Genomic DNA, 27,901 nt, shown 5'->3' with positions numbered 1-27,901 from the left:
TGAAACCTTTGAAGTAACAGGACTGCACTGTTTGATCATTGAATATAATGTGTGCAAAAAAAGTGTTTTGTGGATGGGTCAGTTTGCTTTATGAATAATTGATACAAATATTGGGTGTGGTAGGAGGATGGGAGAGCAGATAATGGGCTTTAAGGCAATGGTTTCTTCCTCTCTAAAAAGATAAGATGTTCCTTTACATCAGTTGATGGAGAGCATAATTTTGGGTCTGGTGGCCTCCTGCCACAACAGCAGGCATTGCTCTGTTGAGCAGTAAAGAGAGGCTCTGTATAAAACTATAACTCTGTTTTCCAAACAGGTAAATTTTAAAATAAAGCCTTGGGAGCTGTGCATTAGTAGGCAGGTGTTCAAAGTACATTCTGTAATCTCTGCTACTGAAGGCATTCTTTAATTCCTATGTAGCACACATAGAAAACATAAGTGGAAATTGCAGAAATAGTTTTGTGCAGTTTAAGAAGGTTGTCTAGCTCACACAAGGGAAATGTTTTCTTGGGGGGAAAACCCAAAATGTGCTCAAATTCAACAGTAACAGTCATATTCCTTTCTCCTTAGATTAGGTTCTGATTCTGAAATTAAATTACAGCATGTAGCTTTTCAGTAGGTATGACTTGGCAGAAGTAGAGCTCAGCTTTGATGGTTTTTATTTACCCAAAGATATGACAACTGTGATGCATTTGGCAACCTTATTGGTTCCCTTTGATCAGCTGAGATGTTGTTAATCTAGCAGAGGATGGGAATTACTCCATTTGATGCTTCAGGTTACTCCTCATTGCTGTGCACCCTGTTTGGTCAGCAAACCTTCTATTATTCCTTGTCTGTCCATAGAAACAAATGCACCTTCCCCTTTTCTTTTTAAGGGTGTGCATTTTTCCAGATACCTCTCACTGATCTCCCTGAATTAATGCTTGTGACAGTGATTCTTCTCCATCATTACCCTCAGTGTCAAGTAATTTTCCAGGCACTTGTGCACTGGCTAGTGTCCATTTTTCTACAGCTACAAGGTGTCTTTTGACTGTTGCTTCCTAAAGTCCTCCAGTACTGTAACAGCACAGTTACCAACTGTAACTTTGTTATTTTATTTTATCTTATGTATTGATGCTGTGGGAGTAAACAGAGTAGGGTGTCTAGGACTTCACCATTTAATTTGTCTGCATATGGTGAGGAATATAGACAAATATTTAAAACATAAGACAATATTGAGCCAGTTTTCTTATTATGCATATTGATTATTTTTAAAATTAATATCCATCCAAAGGAAAGCAGACTGATTAATTTATATATTTCTTTTTGATCTGTAAGATTAATCTGTAACATTAAATATTGTTAACCTCACATATTGTTAATTATTTTCATGTTACAGGGAACAAATTCACTCTGGAAACTAGACCAACTCAAGATGGAATAGATGTAAGGCAAGAGCTACTGAAGTTTCATTCTACTTATTATTCATCAAATTTAATGGCTATTTGTGTCTTAGGCAGAGGTGAGTTTGCTCTCTTGGTTGAGTAAGACTTTACATATATACTTAAAAAAAAAGGAGGTTCCAACTGCTTAGAACCTTCCACAGCTGAGATGATATTTTACATAAGTTTGCCAAAAGCTTAATAACAGTTTGTTGAAAGCTGTTTGCATTTTGAAAATGCACTGGCAGACAAGTATTTGTATGGTGTTTCACGGTAATGCTTAGATGGTGAGTATGAATGGAAGAAAGTGAGCTTTTTATCTAATCAAGGGCAAATTCACTGAGGAATTTTACATGGAAACTTTTACAGTAAGAATCACATTGGCAATTGTAAATCTGTGCTAAAAGAAAACTGTCCCTGCAAGATTAAATGAATGTTTATTTTGCTGATATGCATAGAAACTGGTGCCTTTTAATAGAATAACATGCAGGTCACAAAATTTTAATGTATAAGGAACCTTCTTGGTTCACATTGTTTTGTTAGTTTTTTTCCCCAGCACAGCTCTGGTAGTGTAGTCTAGGAGCATGTGTCTGTTGGGCAGGAAAGATTCTACTTTCTCAGTTTAACTGGGATTGTTTTGATAACAAGGTAACTGCTTTTAGAAATCTTTCAATCTATCAAATCTTTCATTTTGAGATGTCCAAGCAATTGATTTTTTTTTCTTCCAATACCCACCCTTGGAAGTCTTTCATTAAAAAATTGTCAGTAGAATCTTTTTTTATCTTATGCTCACTTTGAGAAGTGCTCCAAAATGCATTTCTTGAGGCAGAAAGCAATTTTGAAGGCAGCATTTCAACAGAAATAATCTAGGTCAGTTTGGGTGAGTTAATGCACGTCGTCATGTTCTTTCTGCAAAAAGTCTTCTCTCATTCTTGCAAAGTACTGCAGTCACAGACTGAAATTAGAATGGATGGAAAATTAGAAGTGCTTGAACAGGTTACAGGTGTGTGTGTTTTGGGTGCCAAGGACAGACCTGGTTCAAAGTGTACTTGAAGTGCTGGATATGAGCTGAGGCTAAAGAAAATTCAAGTTTTGGCAAAACTATTTTCACTCTAGAAAATTTGCAGGTGTAATTCTATGTCCCTTAAACTTTTGTAGAATGCTTCTTTTTGTAGGTGTTCAACATCTGATGTATCTTTCAGTTCTAGCTTAGTTTAATCTGTAAAATGTAGAGATATTTTCAGTTACAGGATTTAATTTATTCATGATTGAAGCCTTCCTTTAATAAGCATCGTGCTTCTAGCATGTTACAGTTTAAAATTTAAACATGAATAATTGGTTTCTTTCTGAAATGAAAAATCATAACACCATTAAAACTACTTTTCTGTATAATTCATTACTCTCCCAAACAATATTAAAAAAAAAAAAAAAAGTTTGTTGGAATCCTTATATAATTACTGTGGTTTTCCTAATGTTTCTTTATTCTAGAATCCTTGGATGAGCTGACTTGCTTAGTGGTCAAGTTATTTTCAGAAGTAGAGAATAAAAATGTCCCTATACCAGAGTTTCCTGAGCATCCTTTCCAAGAAGAGCATCTCCGGGTACGTATAGAGATATGTCTTCCATCCAAAGTGTACATTTTAAATGTTATTTTTTATGTTTCAGTAATACATTGTGCACTTCACTACTCTTTTATCAATGTCCCTGTTGAATTCCTTATTTTTCTATTGATTTTCCACCCACTTTTCCATGCTGAGTATAGTTTTGTATAGCTTATAGTAAAGGTTGCACAATTGGTTGCAGTTGTAAGCAACTGTGAGATAATTAATTTTCTTTGTTTTTATAATGAATGTCTGAAGTATTGCCCTAAGTTTTAGATACTTTTGAGATTTAGGAGATGTGTTTGTAATGTGTGTGTGTGAATGGAACATGATACATGCTCCTGAGATGAATACAGTAAATGAGTTTCCCTTTGTTTATGGGTCTCCTTGCTTGTTTCTCTCCTCAGCAACTTTATAAGGTGGTACCCATTAAGGACATTAGAAATCTTTATGTCACATTTCCCATACCAGACCTTCAGAAATACTATAAATCAAACCCTGGCCATTACCTTGGCCATCTGATTGGGCATGAGGGCCCGGGGAGTCTTCTGTCAGAGCTTAAAGCCAAAGGTAAGTCCTTCAAGGGTGGAGAATTGAAAAATGTTTGATCATACAGTTTTTAAACTTTACTGTGTCTCACTTAAAGTAGATCTCTCTGTGTTAAAGCCTTTATCTATTTGAATAATTTGAACTCTTAAGTAATTTTGTGCTTTATTTTTATTTCTGCAGCAGGGAGGAATAAATAGGTAACAGTCACTCAGGCTGTGAGGCTATTATTTCTTTTACTCCCCTTTATGTGCCTTGTTTAGAGAGAGTTATTTAAACTTTGGCATAATGATCTTGTCTCTATTCTATCACTAACTTTGAGGTTACTGTCAGGTCCCTTAATGTCTGGAACATTATAATGGTGTATTTTTTGCTATTTACTTTCTATCATTTTGTTCCACACAGAATCCAGTAATCCAATGATCTTGAGTTTGTCATATCACTCTGAGTACAAAATCAGATGGAGCTGACTTGGGTTATGTTTAACTTGCACTGTTGCTTTAGGCATTAATGAAGTAAAGGAAAACATGTAAATGAATCAAAATGGGTTTTAATGTTCCTGAAGCATGCAAAAAGTTGCATAAATTGTTATAGATTTATGTAATATAGTTTCTTTTTAATGACATAGGGTGGGTAAATACTCTTGTTGGAGGCCAGAAGGAAGGTGCTAGAGGTTTCATGTTTTTCATCATTAATGTGGACTTGACAGAAGAAGGACTTTGTAAGTGAAGCACTTTGTCTGTATTCCATGTTATTGCTGATGTGATGGTTTTGTGTTTGTATCTGAAGAGGCTAATTGGTATTATAGCTTGAAAGCCAGTTTGTTTTAATTAACCTGTGTTTAGTTCCTCTAAGTATGCTAACACATTTCACCTAGCATAAGAAATCAACTTAAGGTTATATTAAATTGGTTAATTAAATACTTTAAATAAACTTCTTTAGAGAAGAAGAGCTGTTAATACCTTTGTGTGCTACTTATTCATACTATTTAGACCCGAGTTAAATTATATTGTAAATAAATTTTTTCACATAATAAGACATGTTCAGTGCACTTCTTGGAATTATCTAGGCACATAAACACTTACCTTAAATTTATATCTGAAAAAAGCAAGTTTAACTTTTTTGGTGGGATTGCAGATGTACTTAAAGATCTTGACGTTTCAAAGTGTAATTAAAAATAAAACCATATTTGTGTTCATTAAATTTCTTTGTGCAGAACTGAATGAATTATTAAGTATTTTTTTCTTTTCAGTGCATGTTGAAGATATTATTTTGCACATGTTTCAATATATTCAAAAACTACGCACAGAAGGACCTCAAGAATGGGTTTTCCAAGAGTGCAAGGTAAGAAATTGGGGCTGTACCATATGTGGTGGTTGTCTTTTTACAAACTTTATTTATTATTAGATTATTTGACTTTGTAACTAGCATTTAATAATCACATGGTAATTAAGTTTGTTAGTTTTTAAGATGCAACATGACACAAATGACAAGTACACTCAGAATACATTGTCTTAGTGTTGGTGTGTAATGTTCTTATAGAGCTGGGATTAGGATGGCACAATGGAGGTGGAGGAAGAAGGATCTTGCTCTGTCCACAAGGGTTTTACATAACTTTGCTTAGTCTTCACTGGAGAAGGGGGGAAACATTTACTTTGAGGAGTAACATTGAACTGGAAATTTAAATGGCTGCTATTCTACCCCTTTGAGATTGTGAAGGCAATAGGGCATTGAATCTGCTGTTTGTTCCCCTCATCTTTTTGAAAAGTCAGCTAAAGGCTTTTCATGAAGTACTTTGGCAGTACATGTCAGTCTTTGTTGAACTGTTCATGCTTCTTACAAGTCTGGATAGTTCTGTGTGCACAGGAAATGTGGTGTCTTATTAGATAGCACTGCTCTTCTCAGTGTCAGTGTGAACAAACCCAGTTTTATTTATATATATACATACATATATACACACACACACACACACACACACATATATATATATATAGCTTTGTTTGATCCAAACTATTGAGTCTCCCTGAAATAGAAATTCTGCAGCTGGGTTAGCTTTGTTTCATACACTTGGACACTATATACCTGTGAAAGTACTCTCAGGTCTTGTTATCCTCTGCTAAAAGTCCCAGTGGATTGGTTTCACTGACAGAGTAAGCAAATCCAAGGTTTGGAAAAGGCAGTTCCATCCTTCTGTCTCATCCCTGTGCCTTTCCCTTGCTCCTCTTCTCACAGTCCCAGAACTCCTGAGACTGTGGGCCTGTGGGGTGAGTCAGAGAGCTTGCAAACTAGTATGGAAAGAATCTTTGAGTTTACTTTCAGCTGAATTGCTGAGTTAATCAGTCTCTCTGCATGGTTTCATGGAAGGATGGACTGTACTTTTCACTGGCTTTAAAGTCTTAGCTCTCTTTAATTCACCCTTGCCATTATATCCTAAGAGCAATGTGTTCTATTTCTCTGGCTGAGACAGCAAAAAGAAACACACTTTTTCTGTCTCTAAACTTACTCTTGGCTGACTGAACAAAAGGAAGAGAAAAGGAAGAGGGAGAGAGAGGCTTCAGTTCGTTAATATATGACAAACACTGGAACACTGTGTACTGGTGGGATCAGAGTTGGTGTGTTTTCAGATTATCAGGAAATTTAAATATATGAGAGATGAGGCAGATCTCTTAGGCAGCTTGAAAAGGACTTACAAGACTTGTGTAATGCTTCACATTATGAGACTATCACAAATTGCTTGGGAGTTTGATGCAACTTGAATAATCCTGAAAACTTAGGTACTTGTCTGCTAAAACATGGATACAGCAAAAGTACTTCCTTTTCTTTCATTATAAAAAGGAATTATGTAGTAATTATTCTTAAAATAGGCTTTAATTTATGATCTTTATTCATTCATACATTGTTTTCTAGGATCTAAATGCTGTGGCATTCAGATTTAAAGATAAGGAACGACCACGAGGTTACACATCAAAGCTTGGAGGAATGTTGCACGTAAGTGGAGGGGATTGTTTTTGTTTGGTTGTTATTTTTTTTAATAATAATTTAACAGTGTATTTGATTATCCACTTAATAAATACAGGCATCTGTGAGGTCCTTTGCACTTCTTGTATACTGCATAGGCCTTAATTTTGGCAGTGAAAAAGTCACATTCTGTTCATTCTACCATTTTATACTTCTGTATTTGGTAGAACTGATTATACAGTAACTGGAGGTGCTATTTGATCTGTTTCAGTGTTTCTAAAGACATATGTACCTTGCCATTGCATTCGGTAGCTAAGTGTTCTCTAGAGAAATATTAGACAAAGAATATTTTTTCATAAACACTGTGTTCCTTAGTTCATAGTATTGAAATACTGCAGTAAGCAGAAATGTTTGTATTAAGATGGCAAATTACAAATGCTTGACTTCACAGATGTGATTGCGTGTTGCTACTGAAAGAATCATGTACTTTTACTTGGTCTTTCATGCTTCTTGCAAAATTCCCTCATTTTGTGGTAATGGAAGATTTAGGGGGGTTTACTGATTTTTTTTTTTTGTTCTAGTGAAATTACACAACTTTTATACATTGCAGCCATTTGTCATTTTATACCTAATGTCTGTCTCCATCTGTTCAGAGAAATTTTTGGTTTCTTTGCAGGAATTACCGGTTTAAATTCTTTTGCAGGAATTACTGGTCTAAAATAATGGTGTTTAATTTTCAACTTTTCTGTCTGTATGCTGGAAAGCATTAGACTTAGCTGAAAACATGTAAATGGATATTTAAAGAGCTCCAGTGTGGCATGCTGTCTCTTGCTTTTGTTCTGTCCAATGCCTAAAATCTCTAACAAATGGACTTCCGACTTCTGAAACAGTCTTTCAGTAATTGTTGGATTATTTCTGATTACAATTGCTGTCTCCAAAAATCAGGCCAGGAAGTTGCCAGCAGTGTTCCAAAGAGCAGGGTATTGAATGAGGACTTTTTTTTTTTTTAACTGTCTTTCTTTTGCTTTGCAGTGTGAATGGTAATTTTTGTTCTGCTTTAGTAGTTAAATGACCATCAAATTCTGAATCTTTAGCATTCCCACTTGAATTTTTAATAACACAGGTTTGGTTCGTTGTCCTTGATCTCCACCCCCTACCACCCTTTCTCTTTTCCACAGTCCTTTTTGTGACTTACTTTCTGTTCTGGAAGTCATTCCACTGTAATTTTTTGTATGATGTATATAATTCAGAAAGCCATTTTGGAATATTTCTGGTTGAGAAAAGTACATTGGTATGGCAAAGTGCAAGTACTGAGCACTTATGTCACCTGGTAATTTTTCCTTGGTAAACAGGTGTTTATCAAGAAAGTTTTCCTGTCAACTACATTAATCATTTTCAGATGAGTTTTAGCTTTTTTTTTTTTTCCTGAAGTTGCCATGAACCTTAAGAGATTTTCAGTTTGACCCTAAATAAAAAATGTTACAATTAAGTGTTTAAACATTTATTATACTTTTAGATATGAAAATATAATTTTCTTTAAATTATGGTAAATAACAATTGAACTGTTCAAGAGTCCTAAAAAAGCCTAGGTTTTGTGTTTCTTTGGGTTTTTTTGCTTGTTTATGTTTTGTTTTCCCTAAATGTACTCTTGTGAGTACTTGGTCTTCTTTTACCTTCAGAAATATCCTGCAGGGGTCAGCATTTACCATGTTATTTTTACTTTAATCAAAATACCGTTTAAAGGTGGGTGACTTTTATATTGAGACATTAAATATTCTGAGAAAGAAGAATGGTAAATATGAATTATGTAAAATTGCCTAGTACGTGAGAAATACGATTACATAGTTAGAATGCTACTTCCTTTTGTTTAGTTTTGAGGGAGATTTTAAAACATCCTACACATCCCTAATTTGAAATTACCAAAGTAATATCGCTTTAGTGACCAGGAGCGTTTGCTTTTGTTTCCTCTACTGAACCATAGCTTTTTCATGCTTTCTTTTGTTTCATTCACCTACGTATTCCTCGGCTTTGTGTTTTAGTATTATCCTATAGAAGAAGTATTGGCTGCTGAATATTTGCTTGAAGAATTCAGGCCTGATTTAATAGAGATGGTACTGGATAAACTGAGACCAGAAAATGTTCGGTGAGTTAAACTGTATTTTAACACAAACATCATAAGAAAGCAGATGAACTAATGGAAACACAAAATCTTAGGTGTCTCTTGCAGGTCCAAAGTAAATGTGATTGAAAAACATTCACTATGTTTCTTTGTGTGAGAAGGTCTTAGATATATGTTAATTTATTTTCAAAGGTGGATGCATTTCAAATAATTATTAGATAATGTCAAATAAACTTGAATTATGAACTATATTTGCAAATGTGATGGGTTCTGGTGTTTCTGGAGATATGCAAGTAATGATGGAATAAATGGAGTTGCCTATATGAGCAGCAGTAGTTGCCATAGTAATTAATGCCCTTTAAAGAAGGGCCCATATCTTTGTGTGTGGGTGTGCATCTGTGTGTAATGTGCGTGGGACACTTCAGCTGGAGCTTGACTGTGTCGAAAGATCATCTTTTGAACAAACAATACCTTAATTAAAGTCTCTAGTTCTGTTTCCCAAAGTATTTAATACGTCTCTATTTGGAATGTATTTTCATCTTACTCTACCACCCAAGTTCTTGAAAATTTGATACTTCTAACATATGAGCACTGTTTTTAGTAATTAACATAGAGAACGTGTAATTACTTGCTCTCTGTGGAAAGTTTAACCAAATTCCACATGAATGTGAACTTTTAACTGGTTTTAGAATTGCTTACAAGCAATAGGTAAACCTGAGCTGATGCTGATTTAGTAAAGAAGCTGCAGGTGTTAATGAGATCTGATGATTATTATAGCTTTACATAGCTTTGAAGCCTAGGTCTTAACGTTGCAAGAAAATAGTCAGTATTATCTGATTCATAATGCAAATTGGGTCTTTGTTACTGCCCAGAGAACTTCCAAAGCATCTTCTTACTTTAACACTGAAAAGTTGCTGGAGGAAATTAGTACAGGTGCATACATTCGTAGATTCTTCAGCTTGTCAGATGCTTTGCATGCTACAGACCACTCACCACTTTTCTGTGTTACTCTTGTTGCTGGCTGTGCCAGCCTTTTAACATTCTTTCCTGACTTAAGAAATAGATGTCATTTAATAGATGAAGAAATGTGTCATTTTAAACTTTTGTATAAAAAAGGTGCTAAATATTGAGAGAAAAAAATGGCTTTCAGAAGTGGAATAGACCTGGTTTTATGGCTTCTTCAGTTAACTGTTAAAGGAATTATATATTGTCTTATCAGACTTTCATACTTTGATTTGACTGAAAGAAAATACTAACTTGTATGTAGTACTATATTCCTTTTAGATATATTTTAAGCACTTATCCTGTGAAATTAGAAGTAGATTGAAATGAACTGCAATTTTTAAAAATCTTTTACTTAACTAGGACCTTCAAAGTATAGTAAAATATAACAGGGAATATAATTTTATAATATCTTTTGTTTTAAATTGCTGGCAAGATACATTATCTTGGGAAGGGGAAATTTACTAAAATTTTGCTAAAAGTGATTTCATGGTACCTTATGAGGATTCAAAAAAGCCACTGTGGATTTTGTTTTTAGTGGGCTCTTTTAAAAGAATGAGTTGAGATTACAGATGTTAATAAAAGGGTCCCTTTGTGATACACTTTTGTAAAAATTACCTCTATATCTATAGGAATATAATGAATTACCAATTCAGTAGCCTGCTCCCTTCTTTTGTCTTTTTTGAGCAATTTTATATGCTTGTAAAAGAACTTGTGCACATCTGCTTTCAATATCTATATTGTTTGGTTGTCCCCCATTTACTGATGTGTATGCTCATGTTTACCTTTCTGTTCTCCCTTTTTATGAAAGAATTATTATGTGCCACATCCTAACTTTGCCTGTTGTTTGGCATTGTTTTCCTGGTTTTATTGGGTTTTTTTTTCTTTTTTGTCTTGCATATGTTCTGTCTTGAGGTGCTTTACTTGGCACTGATTTGAATTTTTTCTTTGTATTGGTTTTTTAGTTATCATTTCTTTTCCATTCACCTATATTAAGGACCTCTTGGCATAACTATATTGTAGTAACTGCATTCAGTGTCTTTTCCAAAGTATGGTTTTTCAACTATTATTTTCTTAACAAACATTGAGTTTAAAAAGTATGAAAAAAATAATGCAGATGGTATGCATATAAGTGTGCATGTGCTTCCATTTGACTGACCCATAATAGAAAGTGTTCATATTCTCCTCCCACTTCCACACTACTTGTTGCATTTAGTGCCTTAATTTTCCTAAGAGAGAAACTTTAAAATGTAAGTATTATTTTTACTTGTTCACACTGTATTGGGTTTTACCAACCATCTGTGAAGATAAGGGAATAGACTTGGCATGTGTAGCAATCTTAGCTGAAAAATGTAATTTTCCTATCATTTCCAAGGCATTTTTTCCCTTCAACATCTGCAGAATAAATGCTCTTATTAAAATTTAAGAGGATAGTGACTCACCAGATTAAGCAGCTAAAGAGCATTTTCCCCTGGATAGTAAGTGGGTTTTTTTTCCTCTATTGATAGCAGAAGTGCAGCACTAGTACTGTCCTAGAGGGAAGAAAAATAAAATGAAAGCCAAAAGTGTTGATAAAGAAATTTCTTACTACTGGAATTTCACAGACTCTCAGCAAAGTTATCTCAGTGCACTTGGTGATGCTCACCCTGAAGGTAAACATGCTAGAAATATCTGTTTGTTTTTAATTGCATTGGATCTGAGCATCCATTTTGAAAATGACAATTTCTTCACTTATTTCCCCCCACAAATCCTTGGTAGCAACTTAGTTTTACTGAACACTAAGAAATAACTTGTGCTTCTGCAATGATCAGAGTGCTGTGCTGCAGCCCAGCAGCAGCTCTGTGTGTAGTTTCCCCTTACTCTGGTTTCTGAGGGGATTTATATGTGAGGGCCTTTGAGGAGCTTGTGTTACCTCACATCATTTTTACTGATGGTTGGATTATGGACAAATGTAGGCTTTTGTTATTTTTGGCTCAGTTATGTTTTGTTATGTATTTGAATGAGAGAAAAGTAATTTCTTCCATTGTTTGATAGCATCATGATTTGGAAGACAAAGTTTAAATTAGGTAAAAAAAAATCAGTCCTTTATAAGTATAGATGTGCTTTTACACATTTGTTATTAATGTCACAAATACTGACTAAGTATTCTAATACTATTACTTTTCCACCTTTAGAACCTTGAGTTTCAGTACATAAATCTAGAGTATAATAGTTGATAATCTTTTGTGGAAGTGCATTCATTTTAAAGCACACATCCTCTTCCCAAGTAACACTGTCCTGTGGATTTGTCACCTGTAGCTTCCATTTAGATTTCAGGAGGGTGAAAAACAGGATAGTATTTAGTAAATATGCATCACTGTGGTTGTTTTTGAAATTGGGTACTACAGCAGATTGCATGTACAGGAATGTTTATAGAGAAGTAAATAGCATTTATGAATGGCTCAAGCCTAAATATTCTTAAACAGGTCCTATTGAAGATTACCTTATTGCCTGTTTTGATTTCCCACTGCATTTCCACGCCGTCCTAAAACATATGGATGTTCATAGTGCTGGATGTTCATAGTGCTGTACAGCACAACAGAGACATGAAAAGCAAAAGTAATGTTACATAATTGGTGACTTTAGAGATGGATTACAATATATAGAAATACCTGCATGGCGTAGCATTTCTACCTGCTGTGCTTCTCTTCCCCTCTTTTATCTGTCCTGGTCTTCTTTCCTGTTGGTCTTAACTTGTAATTCTTGGGCAGACAAAATGCCTTTGATTTGTTTCTATTGTTGTGGGTATGTTTCTGACAACTCAAAATGTCATAATCATTCCAGTAGTCATTTGTGATAAATCACTGTTCTGTTGAAGCAGAACTGCTTGGAGAATTACAATGTTGGTTTCCACAATTTTGTTTTTTATACAGTGAGTAGACAATTATTTTTAGCTCTTGAATTTTAGTATGCTCCTGTAGGAAATGTTTGGGTGCTTGGATTGTCATTACTACTTGAGTGTCAGTATGTTGGAGAAGGGTAGGAGGAGGAAAGGTTGAATAACAGACATATTCTAAGAGTATATTCTAGCACTAAACATCTGTCTTGCTGCTCTAGCCATATGATTATTGGAATTTTATTAGGATAATTTTTTCACTTAGAACTCTGACTTTTTCTTATTATTATTTACTGTGCAAAAAGATCTGGTAGGTAGGTTGCTCTGAAATTCTAAGAGACTTCATAGTTTTTGTAGTCTCTTAGCAACTTTGTGCCTCTGTTGTGGTTTAACCCCGGCCAGCAGCCAAGCCTCACACAGCCACTTGCTCACCCACCTACCAGTAGGATCAGGGAGAGAATCTCAAGGGTAAAAGCTGGAAAACTCCTGGGTTCAGATACAGACAGTTCAATAGGGAAAGCAAAAGCAAAAAAAAAAAAAAAAAGAGCACAGCAAGGAATCAATGTGCTGCTTCCCAAGGGCAGGCAGGTATTTAGTCCAGGAGAGCAGGTAGTTGTGCTTCCTTTTTTGACCATTTCAGATTTCTTAGAAACATCTATTTACTCTTCAATTGAATAGTCTTTTGTGTCTGTTGTGTACATTGTTCAGTAGAATTAAAGGAATTTTCTTGATACCTATCATGCAGGCTACTAACAAAATACTGATAAGTTTGTAATTTTCTTTATTCTGGATTTCTTCTTTTTTAGTGTATTCTTTAGTTCAGGCAGCACCTTGATGACTGGAGTTCTTAGTCACATGGTTTAGTTTTAGGTAGTCCTGCAAGAAGCAGGGAGTTGAATGTGAGATCATCCTTATGAGTCCCTTCCAAATGTGAGGTTATCTACAATTCCTGTGACACTAGGAATGGAATAAAATTTCTATAATCAGTATTTTCACATATTTGGATGTTCATACAGGTGTATAGAAAATGTAATTGCTCCATCAGTTTTCTAGAAGACTGCAAGAACTGCTTTGTTTTCTGCAAAAACAAAAGTCTTAAAAATAGAAATTGCATGCCACACTTCTGTTGTGTAACCCCAGGTTGTAACACTTTAGAAAAACAGTGGCATTAAATGACTGTGGTAACCTGATTTCATGGTTAACCTTAGCATGTAGTTCAGTATACTTATACTTGCTCTCCTGCCCTGTAATTGTCTGTGGACTGTTTGCAGAAATAAAGGTGTTCTGGTGATGAAGCCTGCTTGGAAAAATGTCTCAGTGTTTTCTCAGACCCATTCATGCCCAAATGTCTCTTTGTTTGCAGAGTTGCAATAGTTTCCAAGTCTTTTGAAGGAAAAACAGATCGAACAGAAGAGTGGTATGGAACACAGTACAAGCAAGAAGCAATTTCTGATGAAGTTATTAAGGCATGTTAAAATTTGTCACATTCTAATATCTGCAAATGAAAGTCAGTGGTAAATTCTTTGTCCAATTTTCCATATAGTTGAAGGGGGAGCTTAAATCCACTGCTTTCCATAGCATGAAAATCATACAATGAGTCTGTTTAGTGTTAAAGGAAGTAAGAATGTTATATTAGTCTTTAGATTTCAAATATTTATTACATAGGAGGGATATATTTTAATGGCTATAAACCATGGTAAGTGCAGGGAATGTTACAGTTTTTTTCTGAAAGAAGAAGAAGATCCCTGATATGCAGTGGTTGAATAAAAATGTAAGCATTAATGTCTCAAAACTTAAAGCTCTCTATTATATGTTAATGAACTGATCAGTACTTAAAAAAGGAATTCTTGAAAACTGTTCTTTGTAACTGTTTCTGAAGTTGATTTTTGCCGTATAGAAGGTATGTTTTGCCAGCTAAATGAGACTGTAAAAATCAAAACTCAAAGAAAAAAGAGGGGGGCAAATCCTTGTTGAAACTTTTTATTGTTCTGATCTTCCAAGAAGAGATGGCTGTAAAATTTGCCTTAGGGCTGAATTGAACCTTCTGAGTGTGCTCTGAACAGACATTGCATAGGAGCACTTCCTTGAGGTTGACCTTGCCTGTGTTCTTCATTAGAATTCTTAGTTAGGTGTTCAGTTTAATATCTTCATTTATGGTTCACAGCACCCTCCTCTCTGCTGTAAACTTTTCAAAATTATTTATCTATAATCCTTGCTTCTAAGAGCAATTCATCCTGCTAGTGGCCTATTCCAACTTTTTTTTTCCCAGCTACTTCTCTCTTTCCCTATTATCTTAATAATATTTACAAAGAGTGTACTGGAATACATTTTTAAATCTGTTGTTTTAGTGTAAAATAACTAAGCCTCCATATGCTTTAATTAAGCAGAAATTGGCTTCATTGTTTCTTCTATTGATCTAGAAATGGCAAAATGCTGACCTGAATGGGAAATTCAAGCTTCCAATGAAGAATGAGTTTATTCCTACAAACTTTGAGATTTTGCCATTGGAAAAAGATGCAACACAGTACCCTGCCCTTGTCAAGGTAAATTATCTGTATTTGTCCTGTTTACTGCCTGACCTTCTGGGAAGTTAGAATTTAATTCCTTTGTTTTATAAAATATAGACAATCTCATATTTCAAAGTGTAGAAAACAAAAAAAGTACAAAACTTGAATATTTTGCTACAAAGACAGTAGAAAGTTCATTTTTTGCTGAACTTTGGACTGTGACAATTTGTGTTCCTAGGAAAGTGAATCTAGATACAGCTTGAACTCTCTCTGCCCTATTGAAAGTGTGTCAACTCTTGATAAAAATAGCAGTAGAGCTGTTTATTCAGCAGAAGGGTGACCGCCACTCTTACATATTTTTGACCACTGTTGAGTAAGTTGAGGGTGTAGGGAAGGCTATTGTTTTGTAACTCTGTACAGAAAATGCCTGTGATTGCATGGAAAAATGAGAGAAGTGTCATTTAGTGGTCTCAAAATATATTGAATATATATTCAAAATATTGAATATATCTATATTCACTATATATATTGAATATAGCAATTCAAGCAATAGGAATTTAAGGGGATAATTCTAAGTGGTGATTTGCAGTGGTGAAGAAACTTTTTTTAAAGCTGTGGCATATATTGCAGTTAAAAGATGACTTAACCAAACCTCTTTTCTTGACACAGGACACTGCTATGAGCAAACTGTGGTTCAAGCAAGATGACAAATTTTTTTTGCCAAAAGCTTGTCTCAACTTTGAATTTTTCAGGTATGCAATGTTAAGTATATCACATAAAGTTATCTCCAAAAGTTTCTTATTTATTGGGAATCTGCATTTGTGCAGCAAATGCTTTCTTGCACTTCAGAGTCTTAGTCCTTACTTTGAATATGAAATAAGGCTTAGATGCAGGAAGGCACATCTAAGAAATGCAGCAGTTGAGTAGCAAGAAATTTGGTGTGCTCCTTCCATATTGAAAGGAAAAGCTTACCTAAAAATACTTTTAAACCACATTTTCTTTTATATTTTATTTACTATACCTAAAATATACCTGACAGAACCCACTACATATTGCAATATCCCTCTTTAAAAATAATTGTGTATTTTTAAATTAATTACTAAATCACAGCTAACATGTATTTACTTTATGAAATGCTATTCTGATAATAGTTTTAGGCTCAAATTCCATTTTCATTTGCATACTGCAAATCAGTTTTAAAAAGTGCTTAAAATTTTGGGATTTTACTTAACTGACACCCATAACTGATTGTACTTTTTTTTTTTTTTTGAAGAGCATTGTCTATATTATCAATGAGTGTTTGATTGTGACCTCAAGATATATGATAAAATGATGTAGTGGTAATTCTGGTCTTGCATGACTTCCATCATAGTAAGATAATCTTTTTTGATTGAGCATGACGGTGGAACTTCTTTATGTTCCTTTCAAGTAATAAATTTTTAACTTTTGAATTAAAAAAATAGTTTTTAAAGTGCTGTTTTTAAAGTGCACCTGATTCTGTTTCTGTGAACTACTGAAAGCCAGAAAAAATTCAGGGACTCTCCTTTTGCCTAATTAAGTTACTTGGTGATATTGATGGAAGGGCCATTGTGGGGGCTCCCATAGATTCACTGTTGAATTCTTGTTTTGAGAGAGCACTTGAAATTTTCCTTGCAGGATATTTTACAGAGGTTTTTTCAGTGTGTGTCATGTCTTGGTACTGGCTTTGATACTAGTTGGGAAAAATAGTTTGCTTGGGCATTTTCTCTTTTTTGCTTTTTGAAACCACCGGCAGGATGTTAGAACTGTTTCAATGTGTGTTAGAACTTCAATGTGTCAGGAAATGGAGGATCAAAATGGGAGCTCCCCATCTCTTGTTCAGAGAACAGCAATTGCAGTGCTTTGCCTTCTTTTTCATTCTTGGTGGCTTTCCTTTGTGCTATGTTTGGCCAAAATCCAAAATAGGATTTTACTGATGGACACTGAGTTTACAGTTGTGGTGTTTTTTTAAATCAATTCAGGTGAACCATAGTGAACTATAATATCAATAATCTGTGAATGAATAAAAGATAATAATTGGGTTTATGGAGAGCACACAAAGGTATAAGTGTATGCAATACACACAGTATCTCAGAATTGTTTGTGTTGGAAGTGACCTTTAAAGGTCCAGTCCAGCCCACCTGCAGCAAGTGGGAATATCTTATCTAGACCTGTGGAGATGGCATTTCCCAGTTAGATTTGTGCTTTCATCTCAGTGTGCCCTTATAAAAAGCCAAAAGTACTTGAGCTTTGCTGACCATTGTAATGGAATGATTTACCTCTTTCCTCCTAGGAGCAGTTCCAGGTGAGAGCTGGCTTTTTTCCTTAGGGTTGGGAGCAAGGGTTTTTTCCTTTTCCTTAAAAATGAGATGGTAATTGTGCATGAGCATGAGCGAGGAGATTTTGACAATACTGGGTACATCACCTCTAAAAGATGTTGTGAGCAGGTTTGTCTAGTTTGAATACTTAAAAAAAGGTTCTTGGAGAATCTGTCTCTGTTTGGTCATGGTGATGGTCATTGAAGGAAATGGTGAAATGCAGGGTGTTTATTTATGAGACTTGATGGAATCACTCATATCTCATGGGACCAAGTGAACTGGTGAAAAGCCACTTTTATGACATAGTTTTTCATAAAAAGTCTAAACCTTAGTTCTAGATCAGAATATGAAGCCTCTGCTGCCTTGTAGTGGATTACAGGAGTTTGTTCACACTGCAGACTGCTTCAGTATGATAACAAAATCTAGGAGGATTTCTTCTGCCTGCAGCCCTGCTCAACATGAAACATTGAAAGAATCCTGGTCCAGATGTTGTAGTAGCAGTTGTGTGTAGATAAATTAAGAGGAAGTTGATGAGGTTGGTTTCTCCCTTAAATATACAAATTGCCCAGGAACAGTATGTGTATGAACCTCTTGTTCCAAAACTGAAAAAACCCAGGCATCCTTGTGGTAAAGAAACATCACAGTAAAAACATCTGACATACTGCCCAGCCTAAAAGAGGATGATAAGCTTTTTCATTTGTATGAATTGCAACTTAAGAGCTCAAAAAGTATCCTTTTGAAAAAGGAAGTAAAACAACCATGTAATGTGGTAATGCTTTGAGATTCAGCGCTTCAGTGTTGATTCCGGCTGTGTCACTTACTGCTGTTTGAAAGGGGAAAGGACTGGACTTTATGGGGTTTTTTTCAACAACTCAATCATTAGTGATTGAGTTGTTCTACTTCTTTGAGTCTAGTGAAAAAAAGGTAAACTAGAAATAAGCATTTGTTTACAAAACTGTCAAATAATAGGAAGCAACTCCCAGAACAATGTTGTAATAATTGTTTTCTGTTATTTTTCACTTGAGGATTAATGATCTAGTAGTTTTGATTTTGTTCAAAATTCCCAGTTGGCCTTTGCCAGCTAAGTGAGAATACAGAATTTAAAAGTGATACAGACATAGTAATCACTCAAACTGATTAAATCTGGGAAAAACGGGAAAGAATTTAATGAGTCTGGAGGAAGGTTTATAGGATTGACCTACATCTCACTTTGAATTTGGTCTTAATTAAAAAATTCAATAGTAATTGGATTTATATCATTTGGCATATTAAAATTGCTCAGTTTTGGGAAATTCTCATTGTAGGGAGAAATGCAAAGACAAGTTCTTTTGTCTTTTTTACTGACCTGTTTGTTTAATCTGGGCTAAGATTTCAGACTATAGCAGGCTCTGCTTCTCAAATACATATATTTGAAATTATTAATTTAGTTTGTTAAAATATCTTCCTGTGCTTCCTTTTCTTAACCTAAAAGGAAGGAGAAGTTAAAAGCTATGAGGAGCCTTCTTAAAAATATCTTTGCCATGTGTTTTGGTAATCAGTTGGTGTGTTGTGATCTTGTTTTACTGTGTTGGTGTTGATACACACAGTGGCATACCCTGCTGTATAGATGTCAACATATGTAATAGCCTGAATATCTGACTGCTTCAGGAAAAAGTCAGGTTTGAATTGTGAGCCATATCCTGACAGCCAGTGCTTCAGATACTGGTGATCATATCTGTGACATTGAGAATGAATTTACATGCACTTCAGAGATTTTACCAATACATATAGTACAAATAACTTGTCTTCTCAAATCTTTAAAACAGACAGGTATTTAACAATTAGCGTGGTTGAAGCATTACTTGAGTCTTTGAGTTGCATTTCTCTTTTTGAGAAATTTACAAGTGTTATGTATGATCATGTGCTCCTAATGCAACAGTAGGTTTTGGAGAGTTGTTGCTATTGAAAAAATAACACAAAAAATTACAACAGTAAGAAAATGGATACACAGACTTATCTCCTAAGCTGACCTTGGCATGTACTGCATATTGTCATACCAAAAATTGTTGATCTCCTAATTTTTGTAATAGAAACTGATAGTGTATGAGTATTAATTAATTAATGTTAAGTACATGGACTTTTATTTTGGTCTGTTAAACTATGTTGGTGTATTTAGTTTCTTTTACTCCTGGTGAATTCTGACTGTGCAGCTAAGTAAATAAAACCTGTCTTGATTTATGAACATAAATAGAAAATCTCTGGGATCCTGAGTGAATTTAGTCATCAAACCATATGCAAGCTAAGTAACACTTTTCAGATGTGTTCATATTTGGCTTCGAAATAGGAGTCCTTCAGAATGGGATCCATCAGCATAAAAACCCAGAAAATACTGTTTCCTTCAGATCAAACTTAAAAGGCCAAAAGAAACAGAGAAATAATTTTAAACTGCATATTTTACTTTCAACATTTTCTTCCAGCCCATTTGCTTACGTGGATCCCTTGCATTGTAACATGGCCTATTTGTACCTTGAACTACTCAAAGACTCCCTCAACGAGTATGCATATGCAGCAGAACTAGCTGGCTTGAACTATGATCTCCAAAATACCATCTATGGGATGTATGTAAGTACTCAAGTCAAGGAAAAGCTTAGAGCCTTGAAACTACTTCCACTCATCAACATTTTTATATTGATTTGATGGAAGGACTTCTAAATAAAAAAATAAAGGCTGTTAGTCTTTTTGATCTTGGTTATTAGCCATCCTTTCTTTGATTTGAATTTTAAGTTGAATTTCATTAAAAATCTTCAACAGTCTTTTCGTTCACATTAAGCAAATTTTCTTCTTTATGTCTATATAATTTGTGAAATTAATTAGTTTGTAAGATTTCTTCCTCCATTAAAAAAAAGCCCACAACCCTAAACCAAACTTACATATTTGTTGGTCAGATATCTACTAAAGATTTTCTGACTGATGGGGTAAAAGACCCCCTTTTTGTGCTATTAAATAAATAGTGTACTTCTGCTTTCCTGTTCAAGAACTACTGATCATGAGGCTGCATATACATACTCTTCAGTCATGTTTCTTCATCCATTACCTTGTCACTGCCTGAGGTATCAAAGCATTTCTTTTGTTTTTCTTTTTGTTAGTCGCTACATTTATGCTGATCCTCTCCATTGCAACATGACATACCTGTTTATCAGGTTATTGAAGGATGATTTAAAAGAGTATACATATGCAGCACGCCTCTCAGGTTTGGTCTATGGCATTGCATCAGGAATGAATGCAATACTTGTAAGTAAGAAAAGAACGCAGGAGGAAATGAAACAGCTTGGGAGTTGTTGAGCTTGGAGAAAACATTGGACTTCTGCATTTCTAAATGAGATGGTTAATGATTTTTTTTCCTTGCATATATCTCATGAATTGAAGGCAATGCAAGACTGTATTTCAATCAGTACTGAGTGACCTGTTTAAGATTGCAGTGTCTTGTGAACGTGTGTAGTGCAATTGTTGCATTCTGGTTCACATTTTTACTTGCTTGCATGATAATCTGGAAAGCAGTATTGCTGGTTTCTGTATAAAAATATTAACTTTTCTCTTGAATGAATCCTCAGCTTTACAGATTTTATTATAATTATCTAATTCTACTGTGGTGAGCTGTGGAGATGGATTGTGCATGTGTTCATTAGAATGCAATGCTGGATATTTATGCCTTTTTCTTTTGTTTTTATCACATTTTAAAATCTGTTATAAAGCATTGACAATACTTGATAAATACTGGTATTATGATAAATTCTTACTTCTTATTCAGCTTCTCTTATGAGATTTATGATAGGAGATTTTAGTAGTCTCTCTTGAAGTTTGGTTAAAAGCTTTTGTTAACCACCCTGTAGAAGTGTTACTTTCCAAAGCATTTTAGCAGAAGAATGTACTCTGTATTGTCTTTACCTTTTCTACATGAGAGAGTGCTGCATTTTTTAAAATCAAGCACAAATATCATTTCCTGCTTGCATTCACCTGACTTACTGCAAACATGAGGTTAACCTCAGTTTCAAAGCTTGCTGATGTTTGTATGATCAGGGTTAATTCCTTAAAAAAAAAAAGTTCGTAATTTTCTTAATTTTAAGTCGCAGTTATTTTAAATATTATTTGAGAACCTGTAATATTATTTTCCATATTGTAAGAAGTTTTATAATTAATAAGTGTAACTTATTAATGAGTATATTGATGCTTTGAGCAAGGGCAGGTGCTACTCTGAGAAGTCACCCGTGGTGAATGTTGAACTCTTTGGGCTCCTATGCTAATTTAGTATACCAACCTTTGTCATAAATTTATTTATGATAACTTTGTCTTCAGATCCATTGTTAGCTGTGTTTCAGCAACAACAGAAGACTATATTCTTCCTACTGAAAAGCAGGAATTCTATATGTTGATTTGTGTTCTAAAGTTTAGTTTTACTTCTAATTAAACTGCACAAATCAAGTCAAATTCCTGGTTTGAGATACCAAATTTTGAAGATTTTCCCTGCAAAAAAAGACCTTTTAATGCCTTTTTGCCAGAGAAATTTTCTATAGCTTGATGAAATCATACAGTCATTTTTAAGTTTTTTGTTTGTTTTTTTTAAATGAACAAGTCTATTTCACTTATGCTTTCAAAACTATATATTATCAGGTCAATGTGTCATCACAATTCCAGGATGACTACCTTGATGTTTTAGCTCAGCAGCATTCTGGGTATAAGGTGTGCTGCTGTTTATAGCTCCCCTTTTGTGTAGTATTGCTTACTTCCCCTTAAATATTCTTTGATCAAGAACATAGATATGAATCAAGGATTAAAGTAAATTGGAGAAGTAAATTTTAGAAAGTTGTGAATTCAGACCTCACTACTAAAGTGAGGAAACCTAGATTAAAACCGTTTCAAGTACTCCAAGACTATAATCATTAAATATCTGTATTCTGAGTACAGTTTACTTACATCAACATGAAATTCCATGAATTCTGTGCATTTAGAACTCCTATGCAAATATGCAATCATGTATTTGTCAGTTAGTTACCTTTTGATGGGTAAAAGGATTTAACTGAAGAATGATTAAATGTTCTGTAATGGTGAATTTAGCGTAAGTATTGAAAAGCACGTTTCTCTTGGCGTTGTACAAGACTTGGTAATGGGTTTATTCTTTTATTTTCCACATTTAAAGCAACTTCTGCACTTTTTCCATAGCTCTCTGTAAAAGGTTATAACGACAAGCAACACATCTTGCTCAAGAAGATCATTGAGAAGATGGCTACTTTTGAGATCGATGAAAAGAGATTTGAAATTATCAAGGAAGCGGTAAGCTGCATGAGAAATTCCCATTTTGGAGTAATTGAAAACTCAATGCATTGACCTGATAGGAGATCTGAGGGCTGACAGTCTGTGGAAATAGAGAGTGAAATGCTGTGTTAGTGGGACTTCAGATGGTTTTTTCCTTTTTTGTGGCTGTGAGTTTCTCAGAGTTGTGTATGTAACATTCTTTGGTTAAAAATAACTGGTCTTGGAATCTTTTTTTAGTCAGTCTTTCTTATGATGTATCAAGGAAGCACAGCTTGCTTTGGTCGGAGTAGAAATTGAAGTAGGGGGATGGAGGGGAAAGTCTTAGCTTTAAATCCCTTTTGGAATTTGGAAAGGCTGCAGTAGGAATTAGGCATAAAAGAAGTGGGAAATAGATGAAAGGGGAAAGGAAGTGTTGAAAAAGTTAGCAACATTTCTTTTCCCTGGATTTGTCTTGGCTCCTGGGCCTTGATCCTTTGGTGCAAAGGTAACCACCTGGTTTGGTACATGCTGATTTCTAGCAGTTACACCAGCTGGGGGGATTGCAGTTTTCTCCTCATGTCTGTGCCAGACAAATGAGGGAGATACCAACTTTGGGCTTCTGTTTGGAGCAGACAGAAGGAAGGATACTTCCTCAGCAACCTGAGGCATGGTCACTCGTGCCCTGAAATGAGTTACTTTTTTCCTACATAGGAAATGCTTACAGCTTGCCAAAACTATTAGTTTGCACTTTCCAGTTTCTCTGGTAGAGGAAAAAGGTTTTGCTTATTTTGTAAAAGCACAGCTGGACTAGAAAGGAGTTTTTTTGCAGAAGCTCCCTGGTTCTTCTCTCATACGTCCTTTATCCAGCAAAACCTGCAGAGAATTTTCCAGATGCTCCAGATTTTGTCTAAACAAGTCAGCCAAAGTAGGTGACAGGGAGAAAAATACATTTTCTATTAGCAATATTCTCCCACCCCTGGTCAGTTGTCATAGAAGGTGAATTTCCTGGGTAGAACAACTACCCAGGAAATTTGATCTAAACTCCTGTTTACTGCAATAATTTAATTTCTAGGCATTAATTTTATGGACAAGTTTGATTTCATGCACATTTCAACCATCTTAATGGTTTCTGCCTAATCCAAAGGCTCAGAAGACTGCATTATTACTAAGGATATATAACACAATTTTTTAGAGTTCTAACAAGCAAGGGAATGTTCTTAATACCTGAGCTGTATATTTTTGATGTTGAGAGTACAATTTTAATATGTTTAGAAGTCTATTTCTGAATTTCTAACTTGCACCTGATTTTTTTGGTTTAGTACATGAGATCACTTAACAACTTCAGGGCTGAACAACCTCACCAGCATGCAATGTATTATCTCCGACTCCTGATGACTGAAGTTGCTTGGACCAAAGATGAATTAAAAGAAGCTCTAGATGGTAATGTTCTGCCACTTTATTATTTTTTTCCTTATGTTACCTAACTATTGAGGGTACCTGTTTTGAACTCTGCTCACTATTGAAGGGAAGTCCCTGCAGTACCAGGCCTGAGCTGATGCTGGCTGTGCTGCTCTTGCCCTCCAGTTTCAAGAGAGTAAGAGTAGTTCATGGAAAAGGTCTCAAATGGCAAAACTTGCAGATAAAAGTTCAGGCAAAACTTTACCAACTTTGGGGGTACATGAACCTGGATATGGTGAATCCAGTACTTAATCAACATTGGTGAAATCATTTGTCTCTAGTTGACATCTTACAGGCACACTGGAGTGTATCTGCCTTGTACTTCCCAGTGTGCAAACTATTTTGTTTTTTCCATGGCTGGGGAATCCTAGCTTATGTTTCTGTAGATAATAAAGACCTGTAGCTAATAAAGAAAAAATATGCAGTTTCTGTAGATGATGGCAACAATAATAAAACAATATATAAATAATAAAACCTTGTGGCTCTTAACACAAAGTGGGTGCCCCAGTATATTTGAAGGAAGAAGAAATTTTTAATTATGAGATTTAAGTGATTTTTCAAGTCCAGATGGAATGGAGTTCTGAGCAATGAGCCTAGTGGATGGTGTCCCTGCCCATGGCAGGGGTGTCAGAACTAGATGATCTTTAAGGTCCCTTTCGACCCACACCATTCTGTGGTAATTCTGTGCATGTAGAACTGAAGAACTTTTCTCTACCTGTATTTTACTGCGTTGTATGAAAAGGCTGTTCCTGGGACAGTTTGCAAAATGTCTTGTAATATCTTCTTGGAATACACCAACATTCTTTTCAAGAAGAATACCTGACTTTTGTATTTGAGGGATTTGATTCAGAACACATATCCATGAATACCCCATCCAACCATCATTCCTCTTACTCCATTGATTCTATAGGTTAAACTGTATTTTGCACTGTGTATGAAAACTGCTTTGCAAGGACAGGCTGGATAGAATGTGTGTGTATGTGTTGTGCATGTGTCCTCTAGGATATATTGCCAAAATATTTTTCTTGTGTACTCTTTGTTCCAAAGTTAATAGTAAAACATTATATTTGACTTGAGGTTCTTTTTTTCAGTCTGAATGGTAAATGCAGAGTCTTTCTTGAGCATTATAAACTACATGCTGCTTGTTTAGTAAATAACTAAGGCTTTTCCTTGGAGCACCACCTGAATGATTGCAAGTGTGTTCTCTGGAGAATGAGTGTTTGTTCAGCATGATTGGAAAGGCAGCTTTTTTTAACTTTTCTTTTTTTTTTTTTTCTGAATCTGGGTCAAGACAGCATGTGAATTCTAAGTGGAGTAAACTATATGATGAGTGCTGCAATTTAGACCTGGAAGCATTCCAGTGCTGCATTTTTAAGGAGAGATTTCACTTCTTCCTAATGACAGAATTCTCCTCCTCTGAGAATGCACTGTATCTAATGATGATTTGACCTAGGTCCTTCATAATTTAAAAATGCATTTGAGTGATTCAACTGTCTAAATATGTATTGTAGATGTCACCCTTCCCCGTCTCAAGGCCTTCATAGCACAGCTGTTGTCACGGTTACACATTGAAGCTCTTCTCCATGGCAATATAACAAAACAGGTTGGTTTGATACTTTCTTAATAAAACATTTTTTATTTAAAAGCAGCATAAAAATGAGGCACTGGTTTAATCTTTGCAGCTCTTGAAGCAGTTATGCCAAATGTGATTTCATAATTTAACTTTGTACTTTTTTATCTTTATAGGAGTATGAGAGTGTAATTTTTTCCACTTTAACTTTAGTAGGCTAAGTGCTGCCTCTGTATTGCTCTTGGAAATTTAATAAAAGCAACTTAGGATTTGAAAGTCTATTTTATTTGAAAGTCTATGTTGCATGTTACTGTGATCAAGCTGCAGAAGGAGTGATGTGCTGCAAATCTTGCTTTTTTCTACTGAAAACCTTCAGAATAACTAGCAAAGATTTAAGAATCCAGTATCCTTCCAGTTAAGTAGTTTGCACATAGCTAAACAGGCATGGTGGACCACGAAAAAGCCACGTGTCAGCTCTCAGGGGAGTGAAACTCAGAAAACATTTGTTTTGTCTTCCTTTAAAATAGTAACACTTTGTATTTGCATATGAATTCATAAGAAATACTTTAATATATGTACCAATACAAATTCTAATACTATTTTGTATGTTTTTGTGTTCTTTTTTCATAAGGCTTGTTTACAATATTTTGTGTTAGAACAGCTCTGGGATAGTTTACTAGCAAGGACTGTTACAGACAATGCTTGTGACTGCTGAGTGTATGGAGGAAAAAGTTAATTTGTAAAGTGGGAAAAAATAAGATAGGAAGGAGCTAATAGCTTGGAGAGACAAACTTTTCTTTGTCAATAATGTCTCAAGTATTTGTTAAAAAATTTTATAGAGTGTTCTTCTTGCAGAGAAATTTAAAAATAGTCTCTTTTTCCTTCCTTATCCCTTACATGTTTGTATACAAAAGTCAGTTGCTTTTGGAAATAGAACTGAATGCCCAGAATTTTTTAGATTTCCGTGATGATGCAGTTATGTCAGAGAAGTGTATTCTTTACTTGGCATAATGGGTGGCTGTTGAAAGTCCTACTGCTAAAGAACTGGGAAAGATGTCCTGGTGTACCCATAGCTGTGTAATGTTTAGAAATTATCTGCAGACTTCCCTCAATAGAAAGTAGAAAAACTTGTCTGTCCTTTAGTACCCATGATGTGATAATCACTGATAAAACTCAGCAATTTTAACCTGGACCTAAGAAATTTTTCCAACTAAAATAAATCAAAATTTACATTGTCATGTGACACCTTTCAATCATGAAAAAATTTTTCAGTAAATCTGGACTTGAAAAATTAGATTTATATAGCTGCTTGAAATTCCTATTTTTTTTAAATTCATTCTGATGCTTGGGCTTTTTTGACAATTTCTTTTATTTATTTGCTGTAAGTGGATGAAAAGTAAACTAATCCTGTTCAGAACATCTGTCTGAGCAGTCTTATTGTCAGTATTTTAATATGATGACTTGACTGATAGAATAAATAGTCTTTTTCTCTAACTTTTTAAACTGTTATTTTTAGACCTCTATCTTTTTGTCTTTGATACTGCATGGGGGTTTTGGATGTGTTGGTAGGGTGTATGTTTATTAAGTTTTCAAACCTTTTGCATGTTTTTTATAAAATCACTTGTGTTGTGAGTTTATGGCAATGCAGAATGAGACATTTTAGCTTTCAGCCAAAACTACTTGAGCAGGTTCCTGTAATTTCCTGTGTGCAGGCTACAAGAACACATCACCCTTAAGAGATGGAGCTATTGAGGTTAAATCCCTGAATGAAAGTAATGACTTTGGATTTTTTTCACTCCTTATAGATATTTTTCTAATTCTTACTGTAATCCATCAAATAAAAGAAAGTATTTGTGCAATGAGTCTTAACACCACCAACACATCAATGAAATGCATCCTTTACCTTAACCATTTGTTTTCTTAAAATTTTCATCTACTGAAATGCCATTTGTTCTCAGACATAAATTTGAGAGATATCTCCTTTTCACTTTGAAAGATGAGCACATCAAGTAGTGGAGGGAAGGTGAAAAAAACCCGTTGATCTTTAATTTCAGAAGCACTGGGGAGAATTGGGAGTAGTTAAACATGTAGACAGTTTAAATATGAAGACACAAAAAAACTCTTGCCCTCCATATTCACTCTTCCTCTCATCTACTTAACTTCTACTGTATTTGTATTGAATTACAGTATCCCTGCTTTATATATCTGATTTTTTTCTTTTCTCTCACAGCACCATCAGT

At 34.8% G+C, this 27,901-nt stretch overlaps 1 protein-coding gene across 3 annotated transcripts in view; it reads left to right on the top strand.

The window, feature by feature from the left end:
* Positions 1-27,901, top strand: part of IDE (insulin degrading enzyme) — a 51,869-nt gene that overhangs the window by 11,782 nt on the left and 12,186 nt on the right. For 2 of the 3 annotated variants that reach the window (XM_054276636.1, XM_054276635.1), the window contains exons 5-18: positions 1,379-1,501; positions 2,910-3,022; positions 3,430-3,592; positions 4,197-4,289; positions 4,821-4,912; positions 6,476-6,556; positions 8,566-8,669; positions 13,886-13,988; positions 14,943-15,065; positions 15,699-15,781; positions 19,822-19,966; positions 22,562-22,672; positions 23,953-24,073; positions 25,603-25,694. In XM_054276636.1, coding sequence (XP_054132611.1) covers positions 1,379-1,501; positions 2,910-3,022; positions 3,430-3,592; positions 4,197-4,289; positions 4,821-4,912; positions 6,476-6,556; positions 8,566-8,669; positions 13,886-13,988; positions 14,943-15,065; positions 15,699-15,781; positions 19,822-19,966; positions 22,562-22,672; positions 23,953-24,073; positions 25,603-25,694 — 1,547 coding nt within the window. Of the gene's footprint in view, positions 1-1,378; positions 1,502-2,909; positions 3,023-3,429; positions 3,593-4,196; positions 4,290-4,820; positions 4,913-6,475; positions 6,557-8,565; positions 8,670-13,885; positions 13,989-14,942; positions 15,066-15,698; positions 15,782-19,821; positions 19,967-20,490; positions 20,636-22,561; positions 22,673-23,952; positions 24,074-25,602; positions 25,695-27,901 lie in introns of all 3 variants that reach the window. The other variant, XM_054276637.1, reaches the window with a different exon arrangement.

The sequence above is a fragment of the Melozone crissalis genome, unplaced genomic scaffold (genome assembly GCF_028551555.1).
Source record: "Melozone crissalis strain CALT ecotype California unplaced genomic scaffold, PUWL_Pcris_2 ptg000019l_1, whole genome shotgun sequence".
Taxonomy (NCBI): domain Eukaryota; kingdom Metazoa; phylum Chordata; class Aves; order Passeriformes; family Passerellidae; genus Melozone; species Melozone crissalis.
Note: the sequence above shows the minus strand (reverse complement) of the source record. Positions and strands in the feature narration are given on the sequence as shown.